The following is a 14,879-nucleotide window of genomic DNA, read 5'->3' as shown; positions in this document are numbered from 1 at the left end:
TGGATGGCAATGTTCTACCCAGATCTGTGAACACAGATGCAGTCAAGAGATTCTACGCCTAAAAAAATAGATAATAAAAAAGGGACCCGTTAGGTTGAAAACCCGAAAGGGAGACCTAAGCAAAAATTAGGGCACAAACAAAAGCTTGTTAGGTTGAAAACCCTAAAAGGAGACCTAAGCAAAAATTAGGGCACAAACAATAGCCTGTTAGGTTGAAAACCTACAACGGCGACCTAAGCAAAGGTTAAGGCAAATAAGAAAGGCGCTTCTCTTGCAAGACTGTCACACATGTGTCGAACCGATGCCACACTTGTGGATTGTGGGAGTTGCGAGCAATGTAGAAGGCAATAAGATTTCTTAGAGGAATCAAACAAGCATCGCACAACGGTGCAGTTATTCGATCGTCATAAGCGATTGATTGATGGATAAGCAGTTACTTTATATTGGGGCAAAACAATTTGCAAAAATTTTGTAACTTGAATTATCATGTGTAGCGTACATACTCTCGAACCTCCCCATGTAAAACTCTTTGAATATCAATAGAAGAAATTTCATCTATTTCTCTACCTTATCCATGTGCATGCATGTTTACTTAGATAAATCTCAAGTTGTATAAATATGATATTCGAACTTCATGATCAAATAACCTTTATGATAATGTGTTTCACTAGTGGCTCAGGATACTAAACTCATCGAATCTTAAAATCGATGTATATGTCCATGGAGAAAGGAGTTGTTATGTCTTCTAGTGGCAATGTAAGGAAATATCTCAAATAGATCTCGTGGTCCCTAAAAATGGAAAAATTAAGACGTGATTGATCTTGGTTGGATTAGTTGTTGTTCGCTGAGGAAGCGTGATGGTTTTGAGCAAACCTCATAATTAAGTTAATCACATATGTGTAATCCATTATACATGCATCATCATAAAGATATTCACCTTACTCATGCATCATTTGCATTCGCATCATCATATGCACGCATGGCCGAAAGTCTTGACCCCGAGTGGTCTCATGATTGTGTCTTGACCCCAAGTGGTCTCATCCTATTTTCGACTCAAAGTTCCTCATTATCTGTGCATTCTTGTTGTCTCTCTTCACACCTGACCCCATAGTGGTCTCGTGATGATATCTTGACCCCAAGTGGTTTCATCATATTTTCGACCTAGAGTTCCTCATTATCTATGTGTTATCGTGGTATCTCTTTACACCTAACCCTCCAGTGGTCTCGTGATTGTGTCTTGACCCCAAGTGGTCTCATTTATTTTTGACCCAGAGTTCCTTATTATCCGTACGTTCACGCGGTCTCTCTTTACACCTGACCCCCTAGTGGTCTTGTAATTGTGTCTTGACCCCCTCCTAATAACTTTGATTTGTTACTAGAAGTAGTCTTAATGAAAGAGTGAGCATTTCCTTCAACCATAATATTGTTAATGATATGCTCTGGTTCTCACGAGAATTGATAATATAATTATTATGATAATTACAATTATTGTTATTAATGTTAATAATACTCTCATTGGTAACATTAGTCATATTTTGTTATTTTCATACTCCTCATAAAAATACTTATATTTTCCCGTGAATATAAGTACCATTTTTATCATTTAATTAAATAATATAATGATAATAATTAAATATTCAGCAAATTCCCATTTTTTATATTCTCATCTATTACACTAATATATATTCAAAAGTTGTTATGGTTTTTAATCTTCTTAATCTTGTATCTTTAATCTATTTATGTTAGACTTCCTATTATAACTAGTTTATATTGTAATAGTAACATTGCAATATTAGAAGCAAATACTAAACCCCAAACAAAATATATCTATAATGAATGTTGCCTAAATTTAAAGAATAAAAAAATAATTCAAACAAAATATAAATCAAATATGTGTTATACCTATCAAATGGAAAATAATTATCATGTAAAAATTTATATGAAAAAATTATGTCTACCACAAATTAAAAGTGACATTTAGTTATTCCAATAACCCTTATATCTATCAACAAAGGAAAAATTGAAAGAATTTACAAAGAAAAATTGAAAGAGCATAAAAATAAAATCATACCTATGAGTTGGATTGAGAGTTAAAGATGATAAATTTGTTGAACAAAATTTGAAAAAGTAAGAAATAATATAAAGTATATCTACCAATCAAGACATAAATTAAAAGAATAGAAAATCATACGATGAATGAGTTTTAGACTTGAAGATAGTATATTTGTTGAACAAAATATATGACAAAAATAAACACATTAGGGAAAAAATTTAGCATACATCATGTGAGAAAAACAATTACCATGCACAAGTTTATATGATAGAAGAAACTATATCTACCACAAATGAAAAGTGTCATTTTAGTAATTCCAGCAACCCTTATATATAAAAGAGTTTAACAAAAAAAATTGAAAGAGTATAAATATAAAATTATACTTATGAGTTAGATTGAGAGATGAAGAAGATAAATTTGTTGAACAAAATTTGAAAAATGAGAAAAAATATAAATTATATATATCAACAAAGACATTAATTAAAAGAATAGGAAATCATACATGTGAGTGAGTTTGAGAGTTGAAGATAGTAGATACGTTGAAAAAAATATGTGACAGAAATAAACACATTGCGGAAAAAATTAACATGCAAAAATTTATATGATGAAGAAATTATATCTACCATAAATGAAGAGTATCATTTTAATAATTTCACTCATCCTTCATATTGACAAAAAATGATCTTTTCTTTGTATATTTGCCACAAAATTTGATTATCTAATTTAGTAATTTCAATAGCCCTTTCTTTTCTTATGTAGAAAGTAGATTTTTACTTTATATCATAGAGAAAAATGTATGTCACTATAATGTATGAACTTTATATATTTGTCGCTCCAACATCCACCATTCATATTTGTCTCTTCAACAAATATAATTTAAATGAATGATGAATGGCATAGTGATTGTATATGAATCTTAGTTCTTTACATTGTCAGTAGATGTATATTAAACTATATACAATAAATAATGTAATATTTATTCCTTCATTCATTGTGTAAATATTTATATATAGTTACTACATTATCTACTATTTAAAATAGATAGTAGATGATATAGTGACACTGTATAAAATTCACACAATAGCATTTTCTCTATAATAAATAGGCGAGTAACAGTTTTAATCCCTCAAAATCTTTGTATAATAAATAAATAATATATAAAAGTTTTATCTGTGGGATAATTTTGTTTCTATCTATATATTATATTTTATATTATTATACTAATAAAGTAAAAAACTAAAATAATCACTGCATCATGGTGTAATTTGCGGTTCCCTATTTTGCCATCACTATTTTGTAATTCTATCAAAAAACCATATGTTTTGCCCTTACTTTAATTTTTTCAATTTAATAACTAAGAACAAATATATGAACAAATTTAGATTAGGGGCAAAAGTTATATGATTTGAACAAATTTCGATACATATATGTGACATCACATATATTACTTCAAACTGCAAACATAATATACATATATTAATCAAATATATGATTTCTCACTTCAAATATTGATTTTTCAACAATAGCAGTTTTGCAAGTTTTGAAGGAGTAAAAAACTGAACTTTTTGTATTGCCACGTTTTATCCACACCTTATGGAGTTCAAATATATGTAACCATTATGCACCAGAATATATATACTTTGTAAACACCCAATTTTGACCGATGATAATTTAATTCATAAGTAAAATCATTTTTGAAGTGAGGATAAGGCGGGAAATTTTTTTGAAAGTGAGTTGGGCCTCTCTGTCCTAACCAGAAACCCTAATTCCCCACCCCCTTATATAAGCCTAACTTAGAAACTAGGAGAACCTTAGTCAGTAAATTGAAAAAAGAAGCAAACCTAAAAAAAGATATGAGAAGAGAATAGAGAGAGGAGTAGTAGAAAGCTCTCACCTAATCTTCACCACATCCAAGTTTTCTTCTAGGTACATTCACTAACCTCTTTTTTAGTCTTCTCCTTTACTGTATGTGTTGTCATTGAATATATTTTGTGAATTTTTTTATGTTTGCAGTTTTAAAATAGGGGCTGCTGGACGGTGTCGGCTCCGCCTAAAGCCATCGCCGCAACCCCACTGTGGTAAGGAGAGGGACTGGACAACAGCCATATAGGACTGCATATCCCAACCATGCCTAGAGGGGCTAGATCCCCCTGTCCAGCGGCGGTCCTCGCGGCTGACCGCACCGTCGCTGCCCTGGATGGGCGGTGGTGTGCTGCCGTGGCTAGCTGCCAAATTGCAGTAGTCGCTACCCCCCTCTTTTAAGCCACCAATCTTCGTTGTTGTCTTCATTGCAACCCCAAAACCCCAACCCCAAATTGATTAAATTTAACCCTAATCATAACCCCAAATTGATTTAATTTCAACCTGATCCCAATTTAATTGTAAAACTTAATTCCTACATTAATTAAACCATACACCTCATATCAATTTACCCTAAAATTCCCAAACCAATTTCAAAATCCTAACCCTAACCTCCAATTTTTATTTTATTTTTAGCTATTGTTTAGGTTTCTTTAGTTTATGTTGGTTTTTTTATTATTATTTCGTTTTTATTTATTTATATTTTTTTATTTCGTTTTTATTTATTTATTTAAATTTTTTTATTTCGTTTTTATTTATTTATTTAATTGTTTTTTATTCTATTTTTTATTATCTATTTATGATATTTATTTTATTATCTTTCACAAATCAATAATAATGTTTATATACATGGAAATGCAACATGAAGTTTTTTCTTAATTAAATCAATGAGAGGTAATACACTATGGGACTCGTGCCCTGTCGCGTTATATTAAATTGATATTTTCAAAAATAAATCAATAAGGGGTAGTGCCCTATAAGACTTGTGTCATGTCGCATTACCCTAAATTGACATTCTAAAAAATAACTTAATTAAATCAATGAGAGGTCGTGCACTGTGAGACTTGTGCCTTGTCGCATTACTTTAAATTGACATTTTCAAAATTAAATCAAAAGCGGTAGTGCACTATGAGACTTGTGCCCTGTCGTGATACCCTAAATTGATATTCTAAAAAATAATTTAATTAAATCAATAAGAGGTAGTGCACTATGAGACTTGTGTCCCATCGCATTACCTTAAATTGACATTTTCAAAATTAAATCAAAAAGGGTAGTACATCTGTCGCATTACCTTAAGTTGACACTATCAAAATAACTTAACTAAGTCAAGGAGAGGTGATGCACTATGAGATCAGTGACATGTCGCGTTATCTTATCTTATTATTTAAAATAAAAAAACAAATAAAATATATCAACCAATTAACTTTTTTTCTGAAAGAACTATGTAACCTTGATTTCTCTATTGTAGCTAGAGATACGTAGGAGCAGTTATTTCTCTGTCAGGCACAAAAAAATAAAAATAAAAATTTTTGTCTTTCTTTATTTTGTTTAATAAGGTGAGGGTAAAATTAATGTTTTGAATAAATATCCACATAACCGATCTAGGTATCGTTCCTATAACGGGCGATATGAGGTGGCTAATACCTTCCTCATCCATAACCAACTCTCGAACTCAATTTCTATTTTTGCGCAAATCAACCATATTTTCAAAATTTAGTTTTTTCATGTTTTCCGTCTAAAAAACATCGATGACGATTTCATTGCATTTAATTGTATATTTCTCGTCGCACTCATGAAAGCGGGGTAGCAACATACTTCTATACTAATATATAAAGCAAATAATATATCTATAATAATATTCTATACTTCAATACTAATATATAAAGCAAATACATGTTGTAACTGGTAAAATGGTATAATTTCTTATTTCTTATTCCCCCTTTCATAATTTCTTATTTCCACAACTTAATTTACATTTGGAGGGTCATAAATGTACATTACTTCCAAGGCATATATTCAATTTTTACACTATCAAAGAACATGGATGAAAAGAGTGGATTGTAGTTTTACACGTTTGGGAGAGAAAGTGGATAGAATATCGAAGAAAGTGGCATGTAGAATAGAACAAATAACCTCCATTCTCTTTATAACTTCTACTACATTACGCTCTCATTCAATTCTTCCTCATCCACTTTTCCAACCATTTTTGTCCAGATGAATTGAGAAATGTCAGGTATGCACTAAATTTATTCTAATTATGTGATTATACTTTGCTTATCTTCTGTTAAGTTAGATGTGTATATATTGTTCTCATCCTTTTCCTCTTGGCTTATATTGCCAAAGTGAGTTATATTGTGAATACATTTGTTACATTGCTTAAAATACCAACTTTGACAAAGGCTTAGAATGAAATGTCAAAGTGAGTTATATTGTAAAATACATTTGTTACATTGCTTAAAATACCAACTTTGACAAAGGCTTAGAATCTCCTTGAGAGGTGGTGGGTTTATTGCTTAAATTATTTTGTAAAAGTTTTTTGCCTGCTTTTGAAGGTAAATTTAATGTGAAGGTTAAAACTTAAAACAAAGTTAAATATTGTATTGTTGTGTTTTGATCCATTGCATATAACTTTTTTGTTGAAAAAATTGAGATATATTTGTTTTATGATTTTTTAAGTATGCTTGTGTCAATAATTTCTATACGTAGTTGTTTCTCTTTGTGGGGCACTAACGTGAATTGCATCCATAACATCAATGAAATTGTTATTTCAATTAGGAAGCAGTGGAGTGGAAGTAAGGTAAGTCAATAATCATCTCTCATTACTCAAAATAGGATGCATATTCCATGCTTTAATCTGGAATTTTTTTAATTCTTTGAGTTCTTTATACATGCTATCATTATATTGTTGTTATATTGAGTTTTGTCTATAAAATAATTATGTTTTATCATTAACGTATGATACTCATATAATAGATACATTTTTTTCTAATAAAAGTGATGAGGAAGAAGGAAGACACATTTTGACAAGTACACAGTTGGTTGACCACTCTATAAAACAATCATGTATTACCGCTTCATCAATTAGTATCAGTATCGCAATAGTTTATGCAGAGGTTTTCAGGGGTTTTAGTATCTGGACAGAGCATTAGTATTTGCTATTACAGTCTCGTAAGGGATAAGCTAGTCCAGAACTCTTGCTAAATGTAATTGGACAGAGCATTTATCTCCTGAGGGCTTCAAGTACTACTATAATAGTGTAACGGGTGTAAGTTGGATTAGAAGTTATTGAGTAAAAATTATGTTTCCTTTTCTTATTTTCTATTTTACTATTGGAACTAACATTATTTGGAATGAACCTATAGTGGGAGAAACATGAAGAGTTGACACTATGAACAATAAAGACTACCTGATCCACAATCATAAACTTAGTCACAACTTTCAATGTTATTTTCCTAGCAAGTTCAACAAATGCAATTGACATAGCCTCAAAGTCACCTCCAAGGACAAAATCTCTACTAGCAACAAATCAACAACCTTCTATGTCTTATTCGGTAAGCATCCCTACCATTCTTCATACACTAATTATTTAGGGATGACAAAAAAATCCAACTTATGGGTACCCATGGAAATACCCGCAATGGGTACCCACAAAAAATAGCTAATGGTGGGAATGGGTTTTATGATACCCGCCCGCGGGTACCCGCAAATTTAATATTTAGTTTTTAATTAAATTTTATATATATTATTATTTTAAGATTATATATCATATATTTTATTATTATTTCATAATAAATTTCACCTATTTGACTATGATCACAAATTTATCAAATATACAACATATTATTCATATAATAATTATTTTCACATATTAATTATTACAAATTATATAAATCTATAATTTAAATAAAAAATTGTTGGGTACCCGCAAATACCCGCTATCCGCATGGATACCCACAAATATTGCGAGTTTGAGAATGGGAAAGCACTACTTACGCCTGCCCGTACCCGTTGTCATCCCTATAATTACTAATATAAGTGTATGATACCGAATTCTCACTATTGTTAATAATGAGAGGATAGATGTCTTCAATTGCAACTTAGGTTTAAAAACTATCAACCTTCTATAAATATAGTTGAGTTTAATTATTCAACAACAATAATCATGTCACTAAATTTAAATTTTAACACATTTGGTATTAATACATGCAATTATGTTCAAGTGTGGGAATAGTTGCAAGCTCAGGTGCAGAATGCTACAACTTTTTTAGTTTCTTTTTAATAGTTTTCTCTAGCGCATATACAATCAAACACTTGCTTCGGGAATTATTGTTCTGTTCAATTTCTATAATTAATACAAATAATTCATTCTCAAGTCAAGTATAGCTATTAGACATGTAGCACTAGGCTATATTACTGAAAGCCTATTTTAGCTTGATAGCCTTTCACTGTTACCTAACTTACTAGTTTACAAACTCAAAAAAATACTTAGTGCATCCTCTAACCTATTAATCACGTCGGTGTTGGTCTTTGGAATGTCCATGATGGCTATAAGAACTAGCCATATGAGAAGCAATGTGGTTCATGTCGTTTCTCGTACTATTATTTTTCTTAAGTTATTAAGTAGTTTGAGTCTTTTTTATTTATTTAAATGTTATATGAACATGAGATTTTTGAGGTTTCGTGAATTGCGTTAAATATTTTGAAATGAATATAAAATTTGGTAACAATATGGTTACAATCACTTCTTTCTCTTTGAATATGTTAGACAAAGGTGCAGAGATTTTGCACTTAAAATTTATGAAGTAACACTTTGAGATAATGATGTAAAAATCATACCGTACCGGCCGGTTCGACCGGAAAACTGGCGAACCTGACCCTAACCAATACGGTACAGATGTTGAATCGGCCAAGTATCAGAACCGGTCAAAACCAGTCAAAAACCCGTGAATCGGCCGGTATTTGACTAAATCGGCCGGTTTACACATTTTTTTTAAAAAAAAAAGAAAAACTTCAAAACTTATTACAAGGTGACTCATCTTTCCAACCATTCTTCAACACTTCAAAGCACATGCTTCCAAGGCATACATAGATTACACATTTTGGTTCCTAACATTCATGTGTAATCTCAGTGACATTTGTGTAATCTTGGAGTACTGTCTAAAGATAAGATTTGATGCAAAAATATAATCTCGATATGAGTCAACTTTGACTCATTGGTGTTAAATGTTAAAACTCCAAATTTATTTGTTTTGTAGAGTGAGTTGTGAATTTGTGTCATTTATTTATATTTTGCGGTTGTTAAGTGATACTTTGGATTGATATATGTTTTGTAATTTAGACTTTGAATTTGTTAAAGACTTAAAGTTGTTTGTTTATGTGAATTTTAAGTAGATTATGAATATGAATTATAAATTTGAGTATCTACCTATTTAATTTTTTTTGTTATAGGTCTATATATATAAATATAAGCAGATATATTCGATTTAACTGACATGTGGTTTAATTACTGAACCACCAGTTGAACCACTATATTACTATACCAGTACCCTGACCGGTTTGATAACTGATACAGTTTTAACAACACTGCTTTGAGAAACTTAAGCTAAAATATTTTAATCAATAATAGTGTCACCATTCCTTTTAGAACAACAATTGATTCAAGATTATTCTTTTCTTCTTTATCTTATCCTGCTATTTTTTTGTAACTCAATTACAAATCATGTACATTTTGCATATTTACTTTTAAAAGTTCATTACATCGGACAACTTACATATTATATTTTCCTAAAAAAATTAATGATAAATTTTAACTTTCACTACAATGAGACATTACGACTTCAATATTCAACAACACTGCCATAAATATAATTGTTTATCAATTATTACCTCCTATCAAAGAAAAATCATTGCCTGATTTATAATATTTACTAATTTGTACCCACATTATTACAAAAATAATAATACAGTTGACAAACATTTCATGACGATCTTACATATTATATTTTAAATATGATAAGTTTATTTCACTGATTACGCCCTAATTATGTACTTCACCTACAAAGATAAGTGTGAGTGATTCAATTATTCGAAAGTTCAACTTTTTAAAAATAAGATTGAACAATTATCACAATCGAACATATTCAACTATAATTATAATATATAACCCAAATTATTATATTTGATATTTATATCATATAGACTACACATTACAAACAATAGAAAAATGAATTGACAAGTACGGGAATGCCTATCAATAAGGTAGTAAAAAATAAAGTTATACTTAAAATTTTCATTAATGAGACAATTTAGTTATTTAAATTCTTTCGCTAAATAATATAATTCATACAAGTATGTGAAATCAAAATTTCCGAAGACCAAATTATCCCTTAGAAATTGTTTTATAAACTATTTGCTATTTGGTGATTCTATTTTTACCGGAACCAATTTGTCCTATGAATAAAAATTCCAAGAATTATGTCAAACTTTATTTTATTAGTTCCAAATTTTTTAATACAAAAAATTTCAATAATTAGTTTAGATCTTTATTCATTCAAATATACTTAAGCCAAAAAATATAATATAATATTATCATCAAAAAAACACTTCTTTTATTTCCATTTGTTCACAATGTTATTGGATTCTTTCCATCTATTTAATTAGAAACTTGCTAATTAATTAATCAATATGAGAGTAAATATATTAATACTGTTAATTATACATATTATCTTTCATGTTTAAAATATGAGAAAAAATATATATACATATGGTGTGTATAAGTTTTATATATTATTATTATATTATCTATTATTTATATAGGATAATCATTCACTCTTAAAAAAATAATTCAAATAAATAATAGATAATATATTAATTGTGTATAAATATTTAATTAATAATATATAAATATTATACTATTAAAATATTATACTTTTAAAATATTTATAAACTATTACTATATCATATTTAATTATTATCTCTTCAATAAAATAAAAAAATGTATAATAATAGATAATGTAATAAGTATGGGTAAATCTTCATACTAAATAATAAATATATAGGGTGGGAAACCTTTTTGCCAACTCTCCGAACCCACCCTTTTTCTCTCCATCTATATACTCTCTCTAGAGAAAAGAAAAGAAAAGAAAGAGAGTGTGGGTTAAGACTTAAGACAAAGCAAAAGCAGAATAATCAGAAACCTTAGTTTGTTAGATCTAGAAGGAAGAAGAAAATGAGTCATAACAACGAGAACCAGAAATCTCTGATCTACTCATTCGTGTCTCGTGGAGCCGTGATTCTCTCAGAATACACGGAATTCAGTGGGAACTTCAATTCCATCGCGTTTCAATGCCTTCAGAAACTTCCAGCTACTAACAACAAGTTCACTTATAACTGTGACGCTCACACCTTCAATTACCTCGTTGATAATGGATTCAGTATGTTTCATTTCTTTTTCATCCACTTTCCCCATCAATTTCATACCAATAATCAACAAAACAATATTATTATTATTATCGTGAGGTGTTATATTATTGTTGTACTTATCTAATACTAAATTCCTGTATATATTTTTTATTTTATTGTCTGCCCTATAAAATTGAGTTTAATTTTTTTGTGTATAACCAAGCCCCTCACCATATGGTTAAGACGGTTTGACTGTCCCTTCAATAAGTGTAGCTGACGACCTGACGTGAATCGAACTTTTGACCTTTGAACTACTATGACCCAGGCCTAATACAATCTGAAAATCTAAGAGGGCCTTATGGACCAACGAATAGTAAAATTGAATTTAATTTGTCATTGTGTTTGATCATATTTGTGTTCACCGGAATTGCAATTAGAAACAAATACTCTAAACATTAGAGGAGGCCTAAATATATATGTGTATATATGGCAAAGTATTTTTTATTTACTTATAAAAAGTACTGCATATATAACTGATTTCACTAGTGTTCGCCTCTTTTTGAATCCGTCCTTGATTTCAATTGTGATGCCGTTGCAAATACCAAAAGTCCGAAAAACCTAAATTAAAATTTTGCGACCACAATTTGAAATCATTTTTGTAACTTTTTGAACTAATCATTTTGTATGCAATGTTTTGTTTTTAGAGGCTAATCATGACAATTTTGAAGTTTGGTATTGTGTTTAGAAATGTCTCTCACTTTGGGATGTTGCAGCATATTGTGTTGTTGCAGATGAATCGGTTGGAAGACAGGTGCCTATGGCTTTTCTAGAGCGTGTTAAGGATGATTTTGTTGCGAAATATGGCGGTGGAAAGGCGGCTACTGCTCCACCCAACAGTCTTAATAAGGAGTTTGGGTATTATGATTGTCTTATATAAACTTAATGGTGTAAGTCTTCGTGCTTTATTTAAACTTAAAGCTCATATCCTGCCGCAGGCCAAAATTGAAGGAACATATGCAGTACTGTGTTGATCATCCTGAAGAGATAAGCAAGCTTGCAAAGGTCAAAGCTCAGGTTTCTGAAGTCAAAGGTGTCATGATGGAGAATATTGAAAAGGTACAGATTCACAGTACTTATCTAAATTGATGAGTTGAGAGGATCCACATGAAATTTAAGATATCAAATTACATAGCAAATTATGATAATCATATTTTACAAAAGAGAGTTAGGATGCGGTGTTCAAAATCTTGAAAACAGCAAAGAAATAAAACACATTGGATCTTTGAAAAAATTGAATATGTGATTACTTTGGACCTTATAACAAAGACCATTAAATTAGTTTTGCCAGCATTTTATGAAATTCTTGCCTTGTAATCATGCTGCATTGATACTCAAGAGTCTTTCTAGATTTTGTTTGACATTTCTACAAGTCCAGCTTGCACATGTCACATGTTGGATCTGAAATGATTATAGAAACTTGTTAACTATGTTTCAGTTAGTTATCCCCCAAAAATAATCTGCAAATAAATGTGGGTATGTATGTGTTATCACAGATTCTTATTGAATGTTAAGCAGAAAGAAAATGGGATTGTTTATTTGTGTGCATGTAGCTTGGCTGTCTAACATAGGGAAAAGGAGGGCCCTGGAGGAACAAATTTTTTTTGAACCTAATAGGATTTTGATTCACCTCTTCAAGTTGAACCCTTTCCCACGCTTGTTGTCCATGTCTAGGTTGTACATATTTGAGTCCAAAGAAGTTTTTTTATATGAAGTATTTCAAAAGACCAAAATTTCATTCCACAAATGATCTAATAGTGAGTTGGATTATGCTTGAACAAAATAATATGTAGCTTAATTGTCAAGTTGGATTATGAGGGAGGAGCATATGATCTAAATAGTGAGTTTGAGTTTTCTTGGATAAGTTTCTTGACATGAAGGACTTTGGTGCCAGATGGGAAAAGTAAATTCCACGATGTCTCTCTTACTACCTTTTTTGTGATGTGAATGCTGAGCTTAAGACTCATTTAAATGGACAGTAGTGAATTAGGAAGGGGCTCTTGGTTTCCTTGTTCTGGAAACTGTTCATAGGCACCAAGAGTCTTAAAATTAGTTCGGTTAAGGAAATGATTGCCCACCTCCATTTTGCTTATTTTGTTATCCATTTTGAAGGAGTACAGTAACACTACAGCACATTTTTTTGTCTACCCTCAAGTTATTTAGGGCTACCTCTGTAGATGATTCTTGCCAAAAGTAGTTTGGCTGAACACTAAGACAAAGTTTACTGATTTCTTCTAGAAAATGTATGAAATTTATATTTTATGGAAGTTTTGAAGCCACATAAAGTCTCATGATGCTTCTGGTTCTAGTATACTCTGGGTTGTGTTGTGCTATCTGAATATGATATTTTAAGTCCAATTATTTTCTAAGAACCAAGTTTTTATAACTAAGCCAATATACATTGGCAACAGTTAGTTATTCTAAACCTACCTGTGCTTATTCCTCTGTGCTCTCAAAGACAGTAAAAAATTAATGCATATCAATGACATATGATGCAGTGGGTTTCTGTGTCTTTTCTTCATGCTATAATGATATTCATTATAATCTATGTATGCTATAGAAAAGCATAAGTTACACCAAAAAGGCATAGATCATACTACTTAAACATATCGACAGAGAATGAGAAGGATGTAGTCAAATATGTGGCGTTCCCATACCTTTGATGATGTTCAATGCATAAGGACATTTAATCTGATTGTATTGACATGTTTATAATTTAATGCAGGTTCTGGACAGAGGAGAAAAGATAGAGCTTCTGGTTGACAAGACTGAGAGCCTTCATCACCAGGTTAGTATGCTATATATGAGCATCTGCTACTTCTTGGGTCATTGTCCTTCATGATTTCTTCTGGTGAACTACTGTATTCTATTTTCTATTATTATATAAAGCGTTGTCTTATGATCTGGAGTTCATGACTTCAAATCCTGGAAACAGTATCTTCGCTTGAGAGGCTAATGCTGCATACATCTATCCCTCCCAGACCCCACTAGGTGGGAGTCTCGTGCACAAGACTGTCATTTTTTATATAAAGCCTTGTCTTGTTGGTTGATATTTGTACCATACTGTATACTGGTAGCATTTGCTCCCTCATACCCCCCCTCCCCATGAAGATAATCCAGAAAAGAAAAGATTGGTTTTTTTAAACTTACTTTATGCTATTTTTTTGAGGCAGGCACAAGACTTCAGAAATTCAGGGACCCAAATCCGTAGAAAAATGTGGCTGAAAAACATGAAGACAAAGCTGATTGTATTGTCGATTGTGATTCTCCTGATCCTCATAATAGTCCTTTCTGTTTGCCATGGGTTCCAATGTGGAAAATAAGCACCATTGTCTGAGGCATTTTATTTTGTTATTTCCATCTTTTTTTGTGATTATATATGACCAGAGATACCTAATGACATGATTTTGTATGTAGGAAAAACATCAATCCCGTATTCACTTTGTGTTGCTTATAAGATTTTACAATATCATATAAGAATGCTTTTGAAAATATAATTTTGGTTGTT

General features: G+C 30.8%; 1 protein-coding gene across 1 annotated transcript; it reads left to right on the top strand.

Moving 5' to 3' along the window:
* Positions 11,008–14,879, top strand: LOC109331840 (vesicle-associated membrane protein 721-like). The gene is made up of 5 exons (XM_019566591.1): positions 11,008–11,346; positions 12,088–12,229; positions 12,310–12,430; positions 14,097–14,159; positions 14,545–14,879. The coding sequence occupies exons 1-5, from the start codon at positions 11,142–11,144 to the stop codon at positions 14,692–14,694; spliced, it is 681 nt and encodes a 226-aa protein (XP_019422136.1). The 5' UTR covers positions 11,008–11,141; the 3' UTR covers positions 14,695–14,879.

The sequence above is a fragment of the Lupinus angustifolius genome, chromosome LG17, assembly GCF_001865875.1.
Source record: "Lupinus angustifolius cultivar Tanjil chromosome LG17, LupAngTanjil_v1.0, whole genome shotgun sequence".
NCBI classification, from domain to species: domain Eukaryota; kingdom Viridiplantae; phylum Streptophyta; class Magnoliopsida; order Fabales; family Fabaceae; genus Lupinus; species Lupinus angustifolius.
The sequence above is the reverse complement of the archived record's forward strand: the minus strand, read 5'-3'. Positions and strand labels throughout refer to the sequence as shown.